At 39.6% G+C, this 23,101-nt stretch overlaps 1 protein-coding gene across 1 annotated transcript in view; it reads left to right on the top strand.

Moving 5' to 3' along the window:
• The window catches only part of TDRD3 (tudor domain containing 3), a 93,874-nt gene that overhangs the window by 15,911 nt on the left and 54,862 nt on the right, over positions 1-23,101 (top strand). The window contains exons 2-3 of the mRNA XM_088530533.1: positions 20,668-20,752; positions 22,592-22,657. Coding sequence (XP_088386659.1) covers positions 20,668-20,752; positions 22,592-22,657 — 151 coding nt within the window. The remainder of the gene's footprint in view (positions 1-20,667; positions 20,753-22,591; positions 22,658-23,101) is intronic.

Below are 23,101 nucleotides of genomic sequence, written 5' to 3'. Positions count from 1 at the left end.
GAAGATTCTCTGTTTGATAATGAGATATAGAAAACAAGTTTCAGTGCAGCTCCTCCTGACTGGAGCAGTGCCTTCAAAGTAAGGAAAATAGTGTTGCTCAAGTTAGCATTGCAAATCCTGCCTTTTCCCAGTTGATATGATGAGGTAACAAGACCTGTCCTAACTCAGTCAAGTAGTCCTGTCCTTCCTAGGAATCGGAAAGCAGAAGTTAAGAGCTTACCTGCTGACTTTATCCTGATGCACTGAGTTTTCTCTATACCAGCTCCTGTCTTAAACAGCCAAGATCCACTGTTTTGGTGGTACATGTTGCTGTGCTATTTTGTAAGGTAAGCACAGAGATCTGGGTTTATATTATGTAAAGACAGTGATCGGATTTCTCTGAAGCAGATATAGGGGTGTGATTACACATGCAAAGTTAACCAAATCACATGGGTAAAGAATTGTGCTGGCTGTGGGGAGAGCAGGATGATGCCTGGCTCAGGAGAGAGCCTGTGAATAAAATGACCATTATCTGAGCAAATCCGTGTGAACAAAGTTGGTGTGTGCGATCAGTATGTCGAGTTATGTGGCTCTTTGACCAGGCTTCAGAACCCAAAAGCCAAATTTCCTCTCGCCAGCGTATAGCTGTCCTTAACTTCCCAGTGGCCACTAACTTAATAAGGACAGAAGGTGGCTCTTGATCTTGTTACTGGTCTCCTCAAAGAGATGGGGGCAATCTTATTTGGAGAGGAATGTGAGACTTGCCTCATGAGCAACTTTTTCTGTGGAGGCAAAATTGGTGGAAACTTAAAGGAACCAATGAAGATAAAAGGAATATTTGTGCATAAAGTTGAGCGGTAAGGGATTGATTCTGTCTTTATATGAACTGTCATTACCCACAATCTGAGCGTGCATGAAGGCAAATAAAAAAAATAAAAAAAAAAAATTAAAAAAATCCTGTACTGAACACTTACAGCTTGTCAGTAGGATACAAAGCTGGGGAAAGGGAAGTGCTTTAGGTTTAATCTTTCGGTAAATTAGATCAAAAATGTTTTCCTGTGCCTGGTGTGAATTAACGAGCCCCTGGTTCTGTTGGGATAGAAGCAGAGAGTTGAGGATTGCTAGAATTGGAGTTTCCCTGAGTGCGGAGCTCACAGCTCTCCAATGCGGAGTTCTGCGTTTGTGAGAAAGTACCGATTTCTCGGAGGAAAAACCTGTGCAGTTGTTTCAAGCTGGGCATTCAAAATTAATGTTGCTCTTTTTGACACGTTTAGTCAGAATCTAGCTGTGCTTAATTCCTTATTTTGAAAGGGAGGTAATATCATCCCACCTGAGAGAAGCACTTGAAGGCAGGTTTAATTATTTCCTGGTGTTCACTTGCATTCTCCACTGGCAATATCCTAAGCAGGAAGAAATAGAAAAAATAGCTTAAGATTAAGCTAATAATTTAGTATCAACTTTAAATACTGTGGGTTTTTTTAACTAAAAGTGGTTGTGATGTTGTGTGTGCCCAAAGTGAAGTGAGGAGTGGTGTAGAAATATTGTAATTTCACAAAAGACTAAACCGTAAACAGCTACAGATAATTTGTTTATGAAACCTCAATTTAACCGTAATGTTTGTATTTTCTATCCCTTTTGGTATTGCCTTTGGAACTTCAGTGTATATTTACTATCCTTTTTATGTGCTGTAATAGATACTTTTGAAATCAAACTGTAGATTTTTGATATATCCATTTGGATAAGTTAATGGGAGCATTATTTTTCTTTTCCTCGATTTTGTATGTCTACATGTGAAAGTATGGTTTTAAAATTGATGAGGAAAAAAAAAAAAAAAAAAAAGAGAAGCAGTGCCAGACAAGAGAATTGTTTATTTTTATGGTGCTCATTCAATGTCACAGAATGGAAACTGTAAAATTACAGCCACGGTGGTAGCCAGTGACAGGACAAGGGGTAATGGGTACAAGTTGAAACACAGGAAGCTCCACCTCCATGTGAGGAAGAACTTCCTCACTGTGGGGGTGACAGAGCCCTGGAACAGGCTGCCCAGAGAGGTTGTGGAGTCTCCTTCTCTGGAGATCTTCCAAACCCGCCTGGATGTGACCCTGTGCCACATGCTCTAGGTGTCCCTGCTGGAGCAGGGGAGTTGGACTAGATGATCTCTAGAGGTCCCTTCCAACCTTAACCGTTCTGTGATTCTGTAGTTACATTATTGCTGCTGTTAAGTGACTGTATACTGTTTGCTGCAAATTTGAGTTACAGAGAATAGGAACTTAGGCTGGCATTTTTTTCAGTGAAAAATAGCATTTTTTGCTGAGAACATTACAATTAGCCGAAATTTGGAGGTATTCCAATTGTGTGCGTTATTCAGTGGACACAGTCGTCTTCCTTTGATGTCAAGGCATTTATTATTCTCCTCCATTTGAGGAGGATTTAAAATGTTTTGTTTTGTTTCTGTTAAAATTGTCAGTATGTAAGCAGAAGGAAAAGTCACTATATGTCAGTAGGACATGTAGCTCATCAGTAGAAGTTCTGTGACTGAAACTTTGCACTTAAACTTTCACAGTTGCTCTCTTAGAAATGCTGTAGTACCAGACACAGGACTGAATTTGCAGCTGCTGTCCTGTTACAAATTTAGTCATGGTAAGCATTTTAGGAGGAATAATAAAGGAATAATGAGAGCTTCCACTAACAAGTAAATATTTGATATGTCGATTATGTAGAGAGGGAATCAGTATAGTTTTGGTAGGGGAGATTGTGAAAGCTTTTTTCAATTTTACTAGTAATGTTTTGAAGTTCCTCCGTTTTTTGAGTAAATTATTGTGAAAGGTTATTTCTTTTTTTTCTCCCTTAAAATAGGAAAATGGGTACCTCATGATTCTTTTCAAGTATGTGTTGCACGTAAGGCCCACTGTCCAAAACTGTAATACTAGAAATTTGCAATGAGGGTTTGTAACAATAGTCTGATAACTTGTTGAGCCTTGAACTTTGGGTCGATGGTAAAGGTTGAGGATGATAGGTGAGATGTTTCATGATCTCTGGCTTTGCCATGTATATATTTTTTAAATTTTTTTTCCTCTTAACGATTTCCAAAATCAGTAGTCATAGATAACAGACATTCAAGAATGTCTGTTCGCACTGCAATCCCATTGTAGTATTTATGGAGAAATATTCTTAATTGACATCCTTTCTGATGGTAACATAGGTGATGCTAGAATAGAATGCAAGCGCTTTGTGGCTATACTTGTTCTGTCAGCTGTGAGTTGCTGTATTGAGTGTGCCTGGAGATGATTATTTCCATGGATGACATAATTCTGTCATCCTGCCTCAACACCACCTCACCTCTGCACACTTTCCAAATCTGTTCTAGCATCTGTCACCAGGACTGTAGATGTGAAAGAAGTGTAAGTAGTAGTTTCCCTGTCATCATCCGTATATGTGTGTGTGTGTGTGTGTGTGTGTATGTACATATATATATATAATTTCTAATGGATATATTATCTATCTCTTTTTTTTTTCTTTGTGAGCCAGCAAGTTCAGTTATCAAACTGGAGAACTGTAAAATAATTCATTGGTTCTTTAGGTATGTGCAGAGCAAGATTGTCTGTGAACCAGCTGTTCTCAGAGACAGAATAGTTCAGTGAAGCAATAGTTTAGTCCTTTTACTGCAAGGACTGCTTCTTTGGTACGCAGCAAACCTTAGGGGATTTCCTGGGTTGTGTGTGTGTGCATATAAACAGAAAGCAAGTGTTTATATTTCATTCTCTGACGTACTGAAAGGCTATCTTGCAGTTATTTTTGAGTATTAGGCAGGTATTATGCTTCAGAATGTTTAGCTTTTGTTTTGATGCTTGTTGTGAAGAACATATAGCAGAAGAGTTGTGCTCCAGCAGTAGACACAAAGTTTGATTCTTCTGGCCAGATTTATTTGTCTAATAAATTAGATGCCTCTTTTGAGTTAGTTACTCTAAGTTTTCATTAAATTTGCAGAAATAACCTCCAGCAGGCCATTCATCTCTTTCTAAGTTAGGTGTCCAAGATAAGAAAGATAAATTGCTGCCTTGACAACCAATAGAGCCAGGAGTGACTAGTTCAGACTTGCACATCCAGCCCAGCCTCCGCCGCTGGGGTCACTGCATCTCCTCAGAGCTGTTCAGGTGGCACTACTTCCCCTGCAGCCGGTTGCTTCCTGTTTCTAGCAGTGCATTTTTTATTTTGTTTTTAAGTGCAATTCAGCCCTTATTGTATGTTTTTGAGGCTCTGGGAGTTTGGATGAGTTACTGCTGCTTGCTTCACTTTTTGATTCTCAAGACCCAATTCAGTGAGTCTGTGGCAAGTTCAGAAAGTCTTTCTTTTTACCAAAGGAGCTTTGCTTTTTATGTTTAGACCATAGCTAAGATGGGTGTATATTAATAAGTTTTCTTTTACTTTTTTTTTATCCTGACAATGGCAGGCACTATTAATTGTTTCTGCTTTTTAATTATGTTTTTAATTATAGCAACAGATATAATAAATCACTGTGCATAAAATAAATGTGCTTCTTTTTCCCCGTGTCTTTTCCTTGGAGGACACAGAAGAAGATAACAGAGGAGAGAATGTGCTCATGTGTGTTGTTTGTGCAGTATTTCTAAATTTGAGGTCTAATAACTTGCTTTGAACATTTAGTTGCTGATTAAAAACACTACAAATTTTGTTCATCAAAATGCTCCTTTTCTGCATCCGAGTGCTTCCTGACCTTTAATTCATTCTTCCCATCAGTGTACTTGTGAGGTAGTGAAATAAAGCAGAAAAAGGAGCCGTCTGGGCTTAAGGGCTCACCGATGTCACCTGAACGTAGAGGTGTCTAGTGCCCGGTGAGATGCCCGAGGCTACCTGGGTGTAAGAGCTGGTCGGGATAGCACAGGACTTACAAGCATCTGCTCTGCATCCAAACGGTCGATCTGCTGGCAGCTCAGACGGTCTCAGATACCTGTGTGTAAGGAGTTAGGTCTAGCCAGAGACTGTGGAGGACGTAGCTGGTCCCTATGGAGAACTATTTAAACTGACTGTGTTAACTGACTTAATATTGACATGCCTTGATTTTTGCATATGGTTGTTGTCTTTGAATACCTCGATTTCTGGCGTGGGGAGGGAGGGCAAGAATGTAATCTGAACTCAAGATTTTAGATGCTGTCTTCATTGAGTAATACTTGGAAATGAATTTAGTTTTAAAGTAGGAAACTCTGAAGCTTATAGAATTAAAAAAAAAATCTGCAAGCATAGGCTGCTCCGATATGTAAAAACCACATGAGAGATTGTGCTGTTAAAATTTCTGTGTATTATGAGTTGAAAAAGTAGGATGACTTGGTGCCAAACTTTTAGTAGCTCACTGTGCTGTGACACTGTAATATTGTAGCTGATATGTAGAGAGAGCTATAAATGAGATAAGCACTTGTGTTGCGGTGCATTTTCACATTTTGGATATTTTTGGTTTCTCTCCCGTGGTTTAAGACTCAGCCAAATGCAAAAGTTTCATTTCTTAACTACAGTGGCCCAAGTGAAATGGCAGACCTTCTGGGCATTAGGTTTTGCTGACACCATCTGTGGAGGGACGTGTGCTGTGAGCGCATACACTTCCTGAGCGACTACCTTGGGAAAACAGTCAGGCTGCCAGCAAAAATGGGGACGATGCAGCAGAACCTTAAATAGATAAATTCTTAAAGCCTGAAAGAAATCATAAAACCCGTTGTACTATTGGCAGGTATTCTGATGGTGTAGCTCCTGTTTCAGCCCTTGTATATAAAAATAGGAAGTGTCTATTCCAAAGCCTGAGGCAGTAACCTGCGGTGAGGGTGTCACTGGTGGAAGCAGGGTTAGAAGGACCATCAAAAATGTTTTCCCCTATGTCAAGTAGTTCTGTAGAGCACTGGTTCAAAACCAGCTCAGCAGGAATCTTACAAAAGTTAATGAAATTTTTGAGTCAAGTACTGGATGTGAAAGATGAAAGTTATAGTTAGTAATATCAAAATTCCCATGGAGCTGTCGAAATCTGAAAAATGCAACGGATTAGGGCATTAGAGAGCTGCTGTGGTGGTGGGACACCCCTCTGCCTTCTTCCCCTAGCCCCAAGGTGCTTCCTGGAGAAGAGAGACTAAGAGAAGTGTTAACTTAGTTAAAATTCCAGTAAGTCTTGTTTTCTTGCTGAGATGTCTAAACTACGAAATTTGTTAAACCTTGTGCATCTCTTCTCAAAGAGAAGACTATTTCTTGTGTACTGTCACTCGGCTTCCTGACTGTCAGCAGCAGTGAGGACTTGCTGTTACATCATAATTTCTGCTGATTTTGGATCTGTTCCAGTGTAAGTTGTGAGGAGAAAGTAGCTCTTTTTTTCTTCAGCTGCAAAATTTGAAGTTTTATTTTAGTGCTCTGCAACTTTTTATTTATTTATTTTACTAATACAAAGGTATACACAGTCCAATCACAGTACCAGTGTGATTGCCATTGCCTCTCTCTATATGCTCACTGTCACAACACCGTGTGTCACCATGAGGGAATATGTGGGCCAAAGCCAGCTCAAACCATTGCCCTCTTCAAAATACCTGTGTGTGGTGTTCAGGTTTTATACCCTGTGTTGGGCTCACCACCTATATGCTTCCTTCAGGCTGGTCTGCCTGACTCAGATCCATTTACATTAGTTTGATCAACTCAATGCATGCACTGAACAGATACAGCTGCTTATTTAGCATGAGGTCCACCTTGGTGCCCTGTGTGTGGAGATAAAGCCAGTTCTCTGCAAGAGCTGTGTTTAGTGAGTTAGATCCTACAGGATTTCTCAGTTTTGGGATCACCTTGCCCTTCTCCTTGGAGCCTTCTAGGGTTTTTTGTTTGGTTGCAAGGGTGAGATGCCACTGTTTTATGGGAAGGTAAAGGAACTTTAAAAGCACTTTGGGAATCTCTTACGGGAATAAGGGGTCCATGCAGAAACAGATCCAACAGCATGTCTATCGCTGCATTAAGAGTGATATTATAGCCATAGGATAAAGAAAGAGAGATATGTAAAAAGAGGTAATGAAATCTGGGGTGGAGGAGAGGGAAATGAGGGCCCAGAATCCTTGCACTAGCTTTTAACAATAAGTGCATGTAAGATAAACCCTGAGGAGCTGTAGATACAGTTATTCTGGATGTCTCGGTAAGCTCTTGTGCTCCAGATCCCTTGAGAGAAAAGGTACTTAAGCATCTAAAAGGCAGAGGAAGGAAAGAAAGGTTCAGCTGCCTAAAGAAGGAAGTAGGGGCAGTCTTGGCTTGAAGACCATGGGTCTTTCTGAGGATGGTTCTCCTTAGCATTTGGGAGGTTTTCTTACTGATTGTTTGAATTCTTTCTATGGTCTTGTGGTTTAATTTCATCTGTAAACTGTTTTTCTATATGTTGAATTTCTCAGATGTGATTGCTGTGACATTCAGTGCCTTTACTCTAGGATCCTGATAAAATTTGCCTCATGAACAGCGTATCTGAGTGTAAAATTGTAGAATAATGTTCTGAAATGCCATGCCATGATCTTGACTTATGCTTGATGTAAAGAGGATAATCATCATTGCTGCACAGGTGCATCCCTCCCACAGCGCAGAGCTGTTACGCTGAAAATAAACCTGCTTCAGTTTCTTCCCGCCTGGTGTTAGTAGGCTGAGAATAGGAATGGCCCTTGGCTCAGGCTAGCACAAGGGAGCGTTTCTTCTCTTGTGCTGTGAGAGGGTAGGTTAGAACTCCTGTATTTAATACACTTGATGCAAAGCTTCAACAGTGTCCTTCCAAAAAGGAAGAGAGAGGAGAAAAGGGGAGGAAAAAAACCCAAAACACCTCAGAGTACCTTGCATTTGTAAAGAGTGAGTTTGGGAAAATGTGCTGAATTACCTAATGAGCTTACAAAATAGCTTTTACAGACCAGGATACTATACAGCATAAATACACAGCTTCCTTGGATAAAGGAAGCAAATAGATTGACCTTTTTGTAGCTGAAGGTGGTTGTAGCTGTGTGACCTATCTGCTGCTCTTTTGGTGGTAAAACTTCCACAGAGAGGCTTGGAGCTACTGTGGAGAGGTTCCACCCCGGATTGTGCTACTCCAAATAGCCATTCCCACCCCAGGGAAACACATACTCCTTATTGTACTGGCTCAGCCACCTGCATTCGTCACAGTGAAACATTTGCTGTAAAAAGCTGCCAGCGACTACTTGGCTGCCGTCCTGCAACAAGAATAGCCTGAGCCCTGGCTCTCAAGCTGACTCACGGGTAGGTTCACCTTGTCACCCAGCCCAAGCATCTTAAGTCTCCAAATCACTGGGCCACTGGATATAGATGTGTAAGTAAGGCATATGTTGTGGAAATAATTTCCTAGACAGGAGCTAGTTGCAGTTTGTGTCTTTTCACATTCATCTGGCGTGTAACGTGAGTGATGACTGGTACTTTTAGGTGAAAGATGTTGCAAGCCGTCGTGCGAGGTGTCGTGGGAGGGATGCAGATGCCACAAAGCCTCCTGTGAGCCAGCAGCAGTTGCATTTCAGATCACGGTGCTGAAAGCTAGCACCTTATGCAGTCTAACTGTTCAGAAATTAGCACCAAGTTCCCTTAGTCCAAGTGACCAGGTGTTCTTCAAGATCTGAATTGTAGGAGGAATCTTTTAGAGAAAAGTCTCCCAAGTTTTTTTTTTTTTCTTTTCTAATTTTTCTTCAGTTGGTATAAGAAACAGACTTTTTTCATATTTTTAATTTTTTTAATTTTTATTTCTAGAATAAGGCAATTTTTTATTCCCCCCTGTAATAAAGGAGCATCATAAAAAAACAGGTTAAGATAGGAGTCTTACATATGAAGTACTTCTACCTTCTCATCTGGTTTGTCTTGATGCAGATTAGGCTAAAATTGTTGGTTTGAAGTTGCATAACAAGATTACTTCCGCAAGGCCTGCTTTTCGTATATATAAAACTGAATGATTTCTGTGTGATGATTTTTGTAAATGTGGCAGAAGAAAAATACTGGTAGCAAAGACCGATAGGCTTTAGCCCCTGTTACTATCCCTTCTGTTTTCTTTTTCATGTGGAAATGAGAATGTTGAAAGTTGGACTAATGTTGCATTCTATAAACAGTTGAATATTTTTTTTTTCCTAAGTAAATGTAATCATCTGGCAAGCAACAATAAGCACATTTAAGAACAAAACATGATAAGTCATAACAGGTAGTCAAAAAGCTGTAGTCTTGTATTTTTAATACAACTTTTGTTCTTTTAGGTATATGCTTAGGAGAAATTGCACTTTATGTAGGCACAGTTATTTGTGTGATGAGGAACTGTTTACCAGTAGGAGACCGAAGCAAACCTGGGGAGTTGCAAGCACTTCAGAGGATAAGTCTTTAGTATTTAAAATGATCTTTGAAAATAGTATAGAACTGAAAGATGCTCTGAAAGAAAGAAATATTTTTCAGTGAGGATATTGCAGTTTTTGTGCCTGTGAGTAGGTAGGATTATTCAACTGTTTAAGATAATAACTGCTTAAGTAGCAGTTTTGTAGCAAAAGATTGATTTTTTTTTAATATTTATACTGTTTATTGCACACAATCTGCAATGGCATGCTATTGAATGTGGTAGAGAAAGCAAATGCTCTGTTTTTCAATCAAGAGTGATGTGGTAAGATACCTGGAGAAGTCCTTTCATTGTGGTCAGCCCTGTCGAGCATCATCGCCCGGGCTTTGTGCCCCGTTTGGATCCCACACTGTGTGGCAAACGAGAGCGGGGAGAAGGGGAAGAACAACAAAAAGACTGAGAACTGGCAACCAGGGTGACCTTTTAGGGAATATTAAAACAAATAAATAAACAAAACCTGGGATGGTTTAACTTAAAAATATCTGTCCTCAAATATATGCAAATTATTCTCTCCTTATAGATCACTATGATATTTTAAGGTCTTCAGTATGGTCCTGGAACCTGTACCTGACTTCCAAAGAACGGGGAGACAAAAAGACTTGCATTTGCACTTACCTTTATGAAGTGTATTTGGATAAATTTATTTTGCTGAAGAATTCATGGGTGATGTAAGAGACTAATACTAAAAAATATAAGTAGTAGCACTGAATAAGTAAAGCACTATGCCAAAAATACTGCAGTAACACAAACTGCTTGCTAATGTGTTTATATTAGGAATCCTTTATCTCCTCCAAGGAAACTGTGAACTGCACATTTGACTGCTGTCTCATCATGTCTTGCTCATAAAATCTTGGTCTCTCCCGTGTCCTCTTGCATATTATTCTGCAAGATAATTGCTCGCTTTTTCTGCAGTTATTCAGCTTGAGAGTGTTTAGATCCATGGGGAGAAGAAAGAAGATAGTAGAAAAGAGAAATAAGTAGAAACAAGCCCTTACACAATTAAAATTTCTGTATATGCTAATCTCATGGTTTTGAATATTTTATGTGAATGAGGAATCACCTTATGTTCATGGGTTTTACTAAAAATGGGGATAAATAGGACATGAAATACCATAATACTTAAAATCCCTGTTGAAGACAAATGAACAAAAGTTGGCAAGAGAGATGCTTGTCTGTGACTGACTTTGGTAAGGGGAAATCTGCTTTCTTGGAATAAACTTTCACTGGAGGCTTTAGTTTTGAGGGAATATTCAACTTAATTATTTTCCCTATGGCAGTATTCAGTTTCAGGAATCTAAAATACAAATTTTACAATCCTCCAGATTAAGAAGTACTGTTGTTTCTAAACAACAATTCAGACTTCAGCAATAACAGATTATTTTAGAGAGAATTTTTCAGGAGCCCGGGGGTGGGGGGAAGATATCAACTCATGCGTTTGTGTTCATTGGAGCTGCTTTTCTTTTGCCTGAATTTTGTCGTGGTTAATGGAACTTGGTCCTTATTGCCATGCTTCATGATTTAGGTTTTAAAATGTTTCCTTTTGTTTTGTCAGAGAACTAACTGTTCTCCGGTGCTAAACTCGGCTTTTCTGTGCAGTGGCATGCCAGAAACAGCAGAAAGCAAAGTCTCATGCTGTACTTTGAAGTAATAATTTAGCATAAATACCTTAATTGCTGTATTTACCTTCACTTTATAATCTAGAAGTGGCATGAATTTAAGAGGCATTTACCTCAGTTTGATTGCAAGAGGAAAAGAGAAGCAATGCTGAAGACTAGTCGTGACTAGTGAGGTTGATAGATTTGAATGAATCATTATGATCCCGAATCTTGGCCAAATGAAAACAAAACCTCAAAAAAAAAAAAAAAAAAAGTACCTAAATATCAATGGCAGAATTGGATTCAGATTCTTAAAAGTGGTTATAAAACATTAAGAAGTAGTAATTGTGACTGTGATGAGAAGAGGGGAAAAAAAAGATCAATACCAGCAACACAAAGCGTGAATTGCCTGCATTTATCTATTTGATAGTTTCTTGCAGGTCTGTTTCAGAATTGGAACTGTTATTGATTTCTGAATCTTCCACAGACCATTAGTTGATGAAAATACACACTATGGTCCTGTACAGTAAATTATCGCTTGATTAGTAGCATTGTATAAGCCGGTCTTGTTTAATTCTTGTCTCGCTTTTTATAGGATGCTAAGCTGTCTAATCTGTCATGTAATCAGCTTGGTGGCGCGGCAGGGAGGCCCCATACCCCTTGGCTCTTTACTATGTCTTATAAATGCCAGGAGACCAGGACATTACATTTGAGTATTTCATAATTTGAGGATGTAAGGCCTGAACTTCTGCTTAGTGATACAAAGTAGGGCCCTTCATGGAAATGCTGCTGCATAGGTGTGCTAAGTGCACCCTGAGCTGGAATTTGCGCTCCTGGAACTTATCTCTTACCCGCACTGGCTGCTGGCTATTAATTCCATTTGTATTTATTTGAAAAATGTCTATATCTTTAGAAAATAATTCATTTCTCAAGGATGACTAAATGAGCTCATTGAAAGTAAAGCACTTTCTGTGAAAGGAAAAAGGCAGACAGATCTAAAGGATTGATGCTGACGTCTATGAAAAGGCGCCAGAATTCCAAGTGAATTTAAAATCATGAAAATAAAAGTGAATATATTTCAAAAGTGTGCAGAAATAACAAATAGTAAAAACAAACAAAAAAACCCCAAAAATCTACTCAAGCAAGGATTTTGGGAGCTGTAGCTTTGTCAGTCTGAGTCTTCCTAAGGTCCAAGGATGGAGGCCCCACAGCTAAATCGTGAGCTTTATGTACCTTTAAAAACTGCAGTATGGTGCTTGCGGTTTTCAGCCACTGCAGCAGAATAGGTCCCGCTTTGGTTCAGAAACGCACCTGGCCTTGCATACATGGTGGTGGGATGAGTGATTTCTGTTGCTGTGGTTACTTTTAGGTTGTGAGACTTGAGGGCTTTTTTCCCTTCCAGGAAAGGAAGTTGTGTCTCTGATGGGTCTGTCTCTTGTGTTTATGAGAGACTGAAAATGGGAAATACAGTAATATGTGAGATGGGCAGAAGTTATTTCTAGCTTTATGCTAAACAGTAGGTGGTTTTATTTTACAATGCCTTATTTGTGGAAAATTCTGTTGCTACTTCTTTTTCTACCTCCTCCCCATCCCCCCAAATCTACTTAATTCCTCACTTCCAAATAATGGCTCCAGTTTTTGACATGCTTAATATGAAAAAAATATTTATTTTTTATTAGATGATATTTAAATGTAAGTCATCTTTCAAAGTATTGATCTGTACCTTTTGTGCTTTAATGCTGACAATAGAATAGCTGTTTATATATGTTTGTATAAGCCTCAAAGGTAGTTACCACTGCGTACTCTGAAAGTGCTGTTAATGCAATTTGAAAGTGTATCACAAACAATACCCTAAACATGCTGCTTTATAACTTACTATCACCTACCATGTGCAAATGTGACAACTTAATTGGTAGCTTTTATCCCATCCATCAGCAATTTCTTACCCATTCAGCTTTCCCCTGGTTGCAGGTGCCAGTGAGAAGAGATGAGCACTCTTGGTGAAGGCCGTTCTGCTCCGAGCTCGGCGAGGAGGTAAATCTGAGAGCAGCGGCCCAGCAGCTCTCCTCGTGTCCGCGCATGAGGCTTTGGCAGGCGCCCGCCTCCCCTTCCAGGGCCGTGTCCGCGCATGAGGCTTCGGCAGGTGCCCGCCTCCCCTTCCAGGGCCGTGTCCTCGTGTGAGGCTTCGGCAGGCGCCCGCCTCCCCTTCCAGGGCTGTGCCTGGAGGTGAAGAGCCGGGGCTGTCCCCAGAGCAGCCTCGTGCAGGCCTCGTGCCTCACCGGGCGCTCTCCAGGCTCAGCGCGTCCAGATCTTGTCAGGACTTCACAAATGATTGTTTTGTGTTTTGCCATTGGTCAAGAGAGATTCCGTTCTTGATTGGGACAACTGGCTCTTGATTTTAGCTTTGCCTACAAAGATGCAGCACTTGGTTTCTGATGGTTGTAAGGAGATGGTTACTGTTGCTGTAAGGGTGTTGCAAACTTATGGCTGGTTCCAGTGCAAAGTTAAGCTCTTCCTAACTTTTCACTGTGACTGTGAAAGAGATGGTGGTGTCATAACGTGGTGTATCGTAACATGGTTTTAAACCCTTTTGTGTTTAAAAAAAATAATTTTCTGACCCTAGGAGTAGGAATTTTATAGGAGAAAATAGACTTGGAAAAATACATGCTAGGCTATAAAGGACATTGCGCTAAAGCCCTCGGTAATGAAGGTATTACAGTTAAGTGTCTCAAAACGTGCATCCTCTGTGCAAGAACTTGATGCAAATGCATTGGGACCTACTGACGCAGGGATGAGGTGGCTCTTTCTCCCTCCACCGTGATGCTGTAAAAAGCCTGCTGGTTTGGGAGGGCAGTTGCTTCTGGCCAGGGCTGAGAGGAGAGGGAGGCAGTCGGGTTTGCGGGGCCAGGAGCGGCGCTCCTGCTCTGGAGGTGTCACCGTTCCCTAATTCTGGTGGTGCCGCCGGGTATCACTTGTATTTCAGACTGCAGCGCTAATGAATTGCTGGCCTTTATCCTGCTACGACTGAAGGTTTCTTCCAGCTGGCAGAAACAACCTAGGACGAAGCTGCTGCGCTGTTTTTTGCTTAAAGCGCTTCAGTTTTTTTTTTCTTTTTTTCCGAGGCTCTGGGGGTTTGCCTTGTTTTCCCAAGTCCTGATTTTACTAGCAAAATAGTTTCTTTTTACTGCTACGTAATTATGTTTACTTTCTCACTGTAAAAAAGGGAGGAAGGGAAGCAGACATTTTATTTTTACTATATAATGTTAAAAAAAGTCAATTTCTTTCTTTAGTTATAAAGTTACATTGGCTTTCTTAGCTGGCTTCTCTTTCATTGAAGAGTGCTTGTGCATGTGCAAGACGTTAGACTTTAACCTTTCTCAGCTAATGCATAAGAATTTGAGCAATATGAGCTTGGGAGTGCATATTTTATGAATTCATTTTTGGAGTTTCAGGTTGACTTGGGTTGGAAACCACATTAAAAAAAATAGTAGTGAAAGTTAGTGAAAAGTTATGTAGCTAGGACGGAGGTTTAAATGTCTGGGGATATGAGATGCTGTAGTGATTGTGCAGCAGTTTTGAGAATATCAGTAGTATTTAAAATATATGCTTAAATATATATGTACCTTCATTTAGATACTGGCCTAGTTGCAACCAAGATCTTGTAATTCTTGTCATGCTTTCTGGATGGTGTAAAATAAGCAAAATTTTTACTAGGAAAGGGTCTGCTTTAAAACTTCCCCCATTTTTACTAGTAGTGTAATACAGTACACTTTTTTTAACATCTTGTTTCTGCATCTTTGAGGAGTAACTTAGGGAATTGCTTCGTGTTTCTGCAAGGCCGTTACAGAAGTGGCTGGGCCATGCTACAAAGCGAGGTTGCTCGTGGCTCCCTGTCAAAATGCGGGGCTGCGCGAAGGCATCTCCTCGGGCAAGCTCCGTTTGATGCTCTCATTAAAGACCTGGATGACGGCGCATGAAATATTAAATGCAGGAGAAGGCTGCATGGGAATGTGAAGACACTACTGCTCAGGGTTAGGATTCAAAGAGATGTTGACAGGTTGGAGAAATTATGGGGTGGGAAAATAGGCTTAGCCAGTAATAATCCTCCATTTAAGAACAAGATGTAGAGCGGTGCAAGAGACAATGTGAGTCTGAAAATGTGGTCGCCAAAAGCAGAGGCAGAATCTGTTCTTCGTATGTGTGAAGGTGACAGGCAGCAATGGAAAGCAACACAGCGAGGTTGATGTTGGCAAAACCTTCACGAGCTTGGAGGTTTAGAAGAGTAAAAGTAAGATTGCCAACAAGGCTCCTGAGTCTGCGTTAGAGGTATTTGTCATTCTGGACAGACATTTGCCTTGTGGATAAAGAAGGACCTAATCCTAATTTGGCAGAACTCTTCCAAAATCATCATCATTTCTTTTTTACCCCTTAGTTGTGTTTTGTTTTCTCCAGTAATCTGTGTACTCCTACGTTACTCTCTAAATAAAAAGCTCAGAGTCAAAGGCAAGAGCAAGTTCGGTCCCCTTGTGCTGATTGTAGGGCATGGAAAAGTCCCTTTCTTCAAATGTGCTTTTCATGTTTAGCACAATGATTTTTTTTTAAATGAAAATGTTTTTAAAAACATCTTTAATGATAGCCCTTCAATAAAATTTTCAGTGTTGCAGCATAATTCCTTTATACAACCGAAATTGCAGACCGCTGTGAAAGGCTGTTAAAGAGTGCGTGGAGTTTAGAAGAGCCGATGTAGAAGATGCTGCTCTGTCGTGTGGCAACACTGGCACCCAGTGGCTGGTCTGGGCTGGTGCCTTCTCTTGCACTGCCTTCTGCTCATGTCTCCAAGAGTTGCAGTGTTAAAATTGTTCTCTTGTCTTTCGTGGCATTACTAAGTACGTAACACACCGGAATGCTCTCCACAAATGATTATTTTACTTTAAAAGCCTGTCTTCTGTGTGGCATAATTATACAAATGTGAGTCAGGAAGCAGTGGAGAAGGATTATGATTTCTGCCTGCGCACATGGAAGGTATATAGGTTTTTTTCTAAAACTCATGATTAAACTTCAAGATTGCTTCATGTGGCTGACATTTAGTTACAGGAAGTGCCATTAAAGCACTTTACGTTTTCTGCTGTGATGAAACTGCTTCTGTGAGGAGGTGTAGCTCTGAAATAACATTAATAAGCACAAGTCTATAAAATTTAACTTTCACTATTTACTTTTTTCCTTTATCCTTGTAGACCTAGTAGTTGATTTTTAGAGAAAAATAAGGTAGCTGGAGGTTTTTTTTTTTTTTTTTTTTTTTTTTTTTGTACATAAGTCATAAACTACAGTTAGTGAAAATCTTACATGATTTTCAAGAAAGCTGTCTGTATAAAATAAACCTTTTTTTAGAAAAAGTTGCTTACCTTGTAGATTTAATTTTAGAATAACACTTGTATTTTAAACCTTTTTATTTGGGTATGTACATGCTTACCTGCACAGAAATTATTTGTTTTATGCAGCAGTACTGAGCAGATGAAAATGCATCTTCCTTTGACACCACTGATTTCTTCAGTGTCTGGAGTTCAACTCTGTCTGGTCTATCTAGTGGTGTTTTTTTTTTTTTTTTTTTTTTTTTTTTTTTTTTTTTTCTGTGTATTACCTAAAATGGATTGCTGAAGCCTGGCTTTCTAAGAATTTTATAGGGCACCTTTCCACAGAAAAAAATCCAGATTTAAATTTATATGTGACTGGGTCATATAGAAATGCTGGTTCATTACTAGGGATTTTTTTTTTTTTTTTTTTAATAAGAGCTTAGTTGTGATTCCCTGGAAGGTGCTGGGAGTCTCTGTTCTTCCATCCGTGCTCTCCTGACCAAAGCTCCTGCAGGGAGGATTGGACTGTTACATGTCTTAGGTGAGTGGGGGCGCTTCAGGGAGAAATAGGGAAGGAAAAATATTCCTCAGGTTTTAGGATGTATAATGCAGAAGGATTGCAGCAGAAGCATTTATTTTTTCTTACTTTGCCCTATTCCCTGGTCTGTTCCCCCAAGAGATTGTTCCACTAAAAAAATAATAATAATAATAAAAACCTATTTGAGGGGCTTTATGTCCCTTTTTTGTAAACTGTGTGTTTTTGTTTTTGTCTTTTTTCCCCTTTGAAATTTGTATTTGTGTTCCAAGACTGCAAAACTCCTATTACCTGACATGATTTACTGATCTGGTGTAAAGTAAATGATCTACAGTCCTTCAATTTGTAACCTTTGAGATCGTTCTTGGAGATGTTTGAGAGAGAAAGATCCTCTTTCTGTAGGATCCAAAGGCTGTTGCAGAGTTCCTTGGTGTCCTTAACCTTCTTGTAGAAGCAGAAGTTAAGTGCTTGCCTTCTCCCCTTCCCCGATATATGATATGGGGAGATCCCACTGGGATATGGAAGATTCTCATGGATAAAGCCAAAAATGAGGCTGACAGTTTGAGTGCGTCTGTCTCCTGTTATGACTTACAGCCTCATCTTCATCAACACAGAATAGTGTTATCCGAATTGCATATTATGGAAATAATAATTTGTCTAATTGCTGCCAGCATGCAAGGATATAGATGGATATCTGCTGCTGGCCAGTCTTTTCTTTCTTAGAAAGCTGTATGGAGCTTGCCTTTTTTCTCACTCTTTTTCCCTCATTTCCTTGTTTCTCTATTTTATCATTTTTCTTCCCTTCCCTTGCTCTTTTACCTCAGCCAAACGTGCATGATTCTGAAACGCTTGCTCAGAGCAAATGTGGAGGGAAATCTTAACCGTGGTTGCACCATTCTTGTGCTGGGCTCATCCCCATCCTACCTCTTTTCCGTGCTCCAGAGGGGAGAGGCGACATGGGATGGAGTTGCGGAGAGCCTGGATTCACCTCAGATGTGCCTGCAGCAGACACATCCCGAGCTCTGTCCAGCAGCTCCAGTACATGGAGGGCTGAGGGCTGCTCCCGCCTTGGGCTGCTCGACCGGGATCGCTCCGTGCTCCCCCTGCCCTGGATAGGGCTGGGACAGGGCCTGGCATCCCGGAAAACTTGTGCAATGAGTCAAGCAGGTTTCGTGAGGCACTTGAGCAGTGTAATACAAAGACACGGGGCCCTTCAGGGCTCTTCTCTCTGACTTCTGAGCAGCATTTTCCGTTTTTCCTGCATCTTTTTCATTGTTTGATATAGAGGATAAAAGACTGGGTGGTCTTGTGCTGCGCGGGCCCTTCCTGCAGCATGTGTGTCACATACCCCTACCGAAAGCACCTAGCCAAGGGGCCTCTGCTTTCTCCAGAGCCTGCAAAAACAATTGGAGAGCTTAGAATCCAAGTTTTTGGGGAAGGGCCGTGGCAACTGAGGGATTCATTTGGCAAATTTTAACTACCTTTTCACATTGTGCATTTGAGAGAGGTAGTGTGTTTCTCTGTAATTAAAACGCTTGCAGTGTTCTTCAAATACCAATTTTAGTTTTTCCTTAAATGAAGCAATTTGCAGGCCTGTAGCAGGAAATGCTCCAAGTTAAACGAGAGGGGAAAAATAAGGTAATTTAACTTCAACAAAAAACTTTCTATAAGCTTATTTAAAAAAATCTAAATGTATTGTAACTATTCAGCACTGCGTGAAGCAGTCTGTATCGGAGAGCTTGTTAGGGCAGAAAAGAAAAGAAAAGCTTGGCTTGGTATATGTACCTTCCACGCTTCCCTAAGGGAAGGAGCAGTCTGTTCTGGTTGGTTTCAGCATATTAAGTTTTTTTGGTTGAGTTTGGTTGCCCCCCCCTGCAATTTGCATTTCTTGCACTTGTAGGGCTGGGTGCACAGATGCAGAACCTGGTGAGCTATTGGAAAGCGCTTTTAATTTTAATTTCATTTCATTTTGGTTCTTCCCTGTAGAAGTTGTTCAGTGGGGTTGTGCTAAGATAATGGTTGATTTGCTCGCTCTTCTTGAGGAAAATACTTATGCTCCTGAAAATTGTTCTTATGAGTTTAAGTAATGGATGCTTTCATGTAATAAATACCCATAAAAACAAAAGAAAGAGAGAAAAAAAAAGCCTCACACTTGTGAGTTTAAACATGATATTTATAGATGTTTGGAAGAATATTTTAGTAGCTGCGTTGGTCTCTTTTGGTGAAAGCTGCAGTGGCTGCTTGGAGCAAGCTGGCAGGTGTCCCCCGAGGGCGCTCGGCATCGATGCCCTGTGGCGCTGGCAGAGGTTTCGGGCGGGCGGGCAGCGCTTTGTGACGTGCTGCAGTTCGTTTAGCGCGTGTCAAAAACGAGTAGCCTTTTCCAGTATTTTTTTAATTTTTTTTTCCCCCAGCAGCAGTATGCCTGATGTTCACGCTCGTGCTGAAGGTAGCATAAGGCGAAGTCATGGGATTTATGATACTGCTCTCTTGCGGAGGTTTATGGCTGGTGTAATTAAATCCCACCTGAAGCCTCCAGTGTAGGGTTTTGCCTGCAGGATGTATCTGCTCCCGTTTCTCCCGGCACCGAGGGCGGGAATTGTGCACGGCCCGAGTTAGCAGGATCCAGCTGCTAATTCCCAGCAGTTGTTGTAACCTGCGCGGGTCGTCGTGTTTGCTCCATGTCGGTGTCCGCCTTGAGTGGGTTGGGGCACATCAGGTGCCTGGACGGGCACACACAGGATCCTTTGTTACTCATCATATTTATGTCTAATATGCTTAATACAGATTATTATTGTCTCTCTGTTCTTCAGGGAATGGCAATTCCGTGCCAGGCACTTCGGGCAGTAGCTGTTAGCTGGGCAAGTGTGGTGCAGGCCCGGTATCTAGTTAACATATTGCATTAAAAAATCGATATTTAATAATGTAGGATCTATTAGATAAACTCAAGAGCTGGGGAGAAGGCAGATGCCCAGCCCCACAAGCATGAAAACTGGGAAATATGAGGAAATATTAGGAAAAATGAACAATGAAAGTCACAATTTCTGACCACACAAGTCAAAATTATCCTTTTAAAAACAGGTCAGAATAGGTCAGCCCTTCTGGCTTGAATCAAATACTTTTTTTTTTTTTTTTTTTTCCTTGGATTTCTGCTGAAAATATTTAGTGTGTGCTGACAGAATTTCAGCAGGAAATTACTGATGATCCCTGACTACCAACATAAAGGTCACACATTTTTGAACATGATCACATAGGAGGCTTTCTGCTTGTGCTGAAACCTCTCCACCATAGCTAGGTTTTGGTACAAAACTCTTCTACTGTTGCTAGCTACTTTGTAACCCAGGGAGCCAAAAAAAGGATAATATTGCTATATGGCCTAACCTTTCTGGACTTTACTGTACAGTCTTTAGAAATGATGTTGCGTATTGCTTTCCTCACTTCTCCCCTTCATCCTTTTTATTTTCTGGCAAGTATGTGAGTAGAATTTTGCCACTTAAATATCGTGAGTAAAGTCCAAAACTGTTGATCTGAAAAAAGTCCTTGATAGGAGCAAGGGCCATGTAGGAGTTAATGTGGTTGAAGGCTATACTTTATTTGTTTTCTTGCTTTTTAAGAACTTAAGGAAAAAGAAATCTCTTAATGTTGTCTCGGTATAAGGGAATTGATTTCATGGAGCCCTCCTTCAGGTTCGATGGTTTTCTCATATTTCTGTTAAGGTGTGCTTTTGATTTCACTAGCATAGAAGGTACAAACTAAATACAATAATCTTGCCTAGTAGTTATTTATGTGATGTACTAACATGTATATATATTTTTTTCTCAACAGGTATCTTTCAGATGAAGGAATTGAAGCCTGCATTAGTTCCCCTGAAAAAGTCAATACAAATGACATTATCCTAGTTGCCCTTAATGTAAGTTATGATTGTGAGCTTTTTTTGACAAATTATTCTAAAAATCATATCTATAATTGCTCAGGTGCACGTTTTCAGGCAAATTAAGTTAACAGACTGTGTGATTTACGTTAGAGGTTAAAGTGTTGTTTTTTCCACCCTGGAGGTCTGCAATAACGTATGTTAGTTTAGAATATTATTTGGAAATGCACCCGTCGCAAATGATGAAGCTTGAGGGAGTTTAATGAACATAACATGTGATAATTAAAATGTTTTTACATTTGTGAAATAGTTATCCGAAGTCAAAATACAGGCAAATAGAATTAAAAGTGTTGTGGACAGACAATGGTATGAAATTATAGTACAAACTACTATAACTACTACTAGTTATGGTGAGTAACATGCACCTATATTATACCTTTACCTTCTGGGCTTGACATTACTTAAAACATGCAATCAGATGATGGGTTTTCTATGATACTTATGTACCTACAAAGAAGTTTTTTGATTTACTGTAGAAATCTAGATTAGTAGTCATCTATTCCTACCAATAAATAAATACCTTGAAAAACAAACATTTAACAGTTTGAAGCACTCGTGTTAGTAAGTATTTGTAGACTGTTTCCTGCTAAGAACAATGAAAAGAGGGCAGTCATTTCAGCTCTGCATTTTTATTTTATTCTGTCAATATTATGAGAAGAATAATTTTTCTTTTAAGTAGGTCTTTCAAGTCACCTGTGTCCAGAAGTATTAAAGCTTTTATGTGCCCTAGATAGATTTATGTAAACTTTTTTTTGGTAATAATTATATGTAGTTCCAGGAAGAGAAAAGAGAAAATGCTATAGTAGAACACTTGAAAAGCTAATAGTTTTTAGTGAAATTGTGGTGGAGAATTGGCAGGAATTGTTGTGTGTGTGAAAAAAAATTTGTAAGCCCTCCAAAACTTGTTTTAATTGCTCTTAAATATTTGTCATCAAGGCAGTTATGGTTCTTAATGGTCAGAAAATTAAGACGTCTGTTGGCTAAGTAGGAATAACAGTATGGTTTGGAAGAAAGTGCAAACCGTATTATCTCTTAGAAAATTAATACCTTCTGCTGGCTTTTAGAATAGCATTTTGGGCAGAATAAACCAAGAAGTCAATTGATCTTTTTAGTGAACATTTTAAAAAAAATTGCAAATAGATGTAAACATGTTTTAGTCCTTCAGATATTTTTAGCTATTGTAAGGTAATGCAAAGCATCTGCAAAGGTTGGCTGCACTTCCTGCTGCTGTGATTTGAGGGCATCTCGCTAGAGACTTAAATGGATATGGAACATTGTGGGAACAGGTTATACATTTTTTGTGTGGTAATTGGAAATAAATAAGTGCAAGATGACGGGTCAGTTCCCTCCATGTGTGCTCATATTGAAAATGAAATGTGCTTTATCGTCACTGCCCCAGCATCACATCTTGTGCCACAGAAAGTGAGTGGGCGCTTATTCCCTCGTTATGCAAAAGAGCATCCCATGTCTTATTTTTTTTGTCTCCAGAACATCAATGTTTTGTACTGAAAAGAAGCATGAAACGTTTGTTCATGCTGTTTCAGATGCTAAATTATAGTGATGCTCAATTCTAGGTTGGGATGCTAGCCCACTGGCATATGTTAATGGCAAATCAACATACTAACTTCAAGTAATAATTATATTTGGTCTTCCTTCTCTTGGAAACCTTTATGATCTTGTGGTATGAAAATGTTAAAAGCATTTGGCATTGAATAATGGTGGAAGGAGCATCTTTCTTTTTTTCCTGTTTTATGGTAATAGTTCTTTTTTGAAATAGGATATTTTAGGTTAATATTTTTTTGTCTATTTTAATTTCAGACAGATTTAAGAACCATTGGCAAGAAATTCCTCCCCAGTGACATCAATGGTGGAAAGGTTGAAAAGGTAGACTATGTTAACTATCAAATTCACTTTTTCTGTCTTCTGTGATTTCTGTGTGATAATAATGTTCTTTGCTGCATTATTTTGTTTTTTATCATTATTCCACACTCAGACAAAGCTTAATAATTGATAATATTAATATATTAGTATAGTACTTTGCCCATTAGACTTTATGGAAAGAACTTTTAAAAATGTTCTCATCTTTGAAAACTTAGATAAATTTGAGTATTCCTAGCACCTTCACTCAAAAAAAACATTTAACCTAATCTTGACATGATATCAGAAGTTCACAAAATATTTGTTTTCCTCCTTTATTGTTGCAAGAGCAACGAAACAGGCAAAGAGTGGAAGCAACGCAGCTGTATCATTATGATACATGATGATGTATGTTGATAGCACCTTACTTGATTTACCCATTAAAATACCTGATTAAGATTATAAACCTTA

This window comes from Tinamus guttatus, unplaced genomic scaffold, assembly GCF_059628265.1.
Source record: "Tinamus guttatus ecotype Peru unplaced genomic scaffold, ASM5962826v1 Tinamus_guttatus_pri_ptg000381l, whole genome shotgun sequence".
In the NCBI taxonomy this organism is placed as follows: domain Eukaryota; kingdom Metazoa; phylum Chordata; class Aves; order Tinamiformes; family Tinamidae; genus Tinamus; species Tinamus guttatus.
This window is presented reverse-complemented; position numbering and strand designations above follow the sequence as displayed.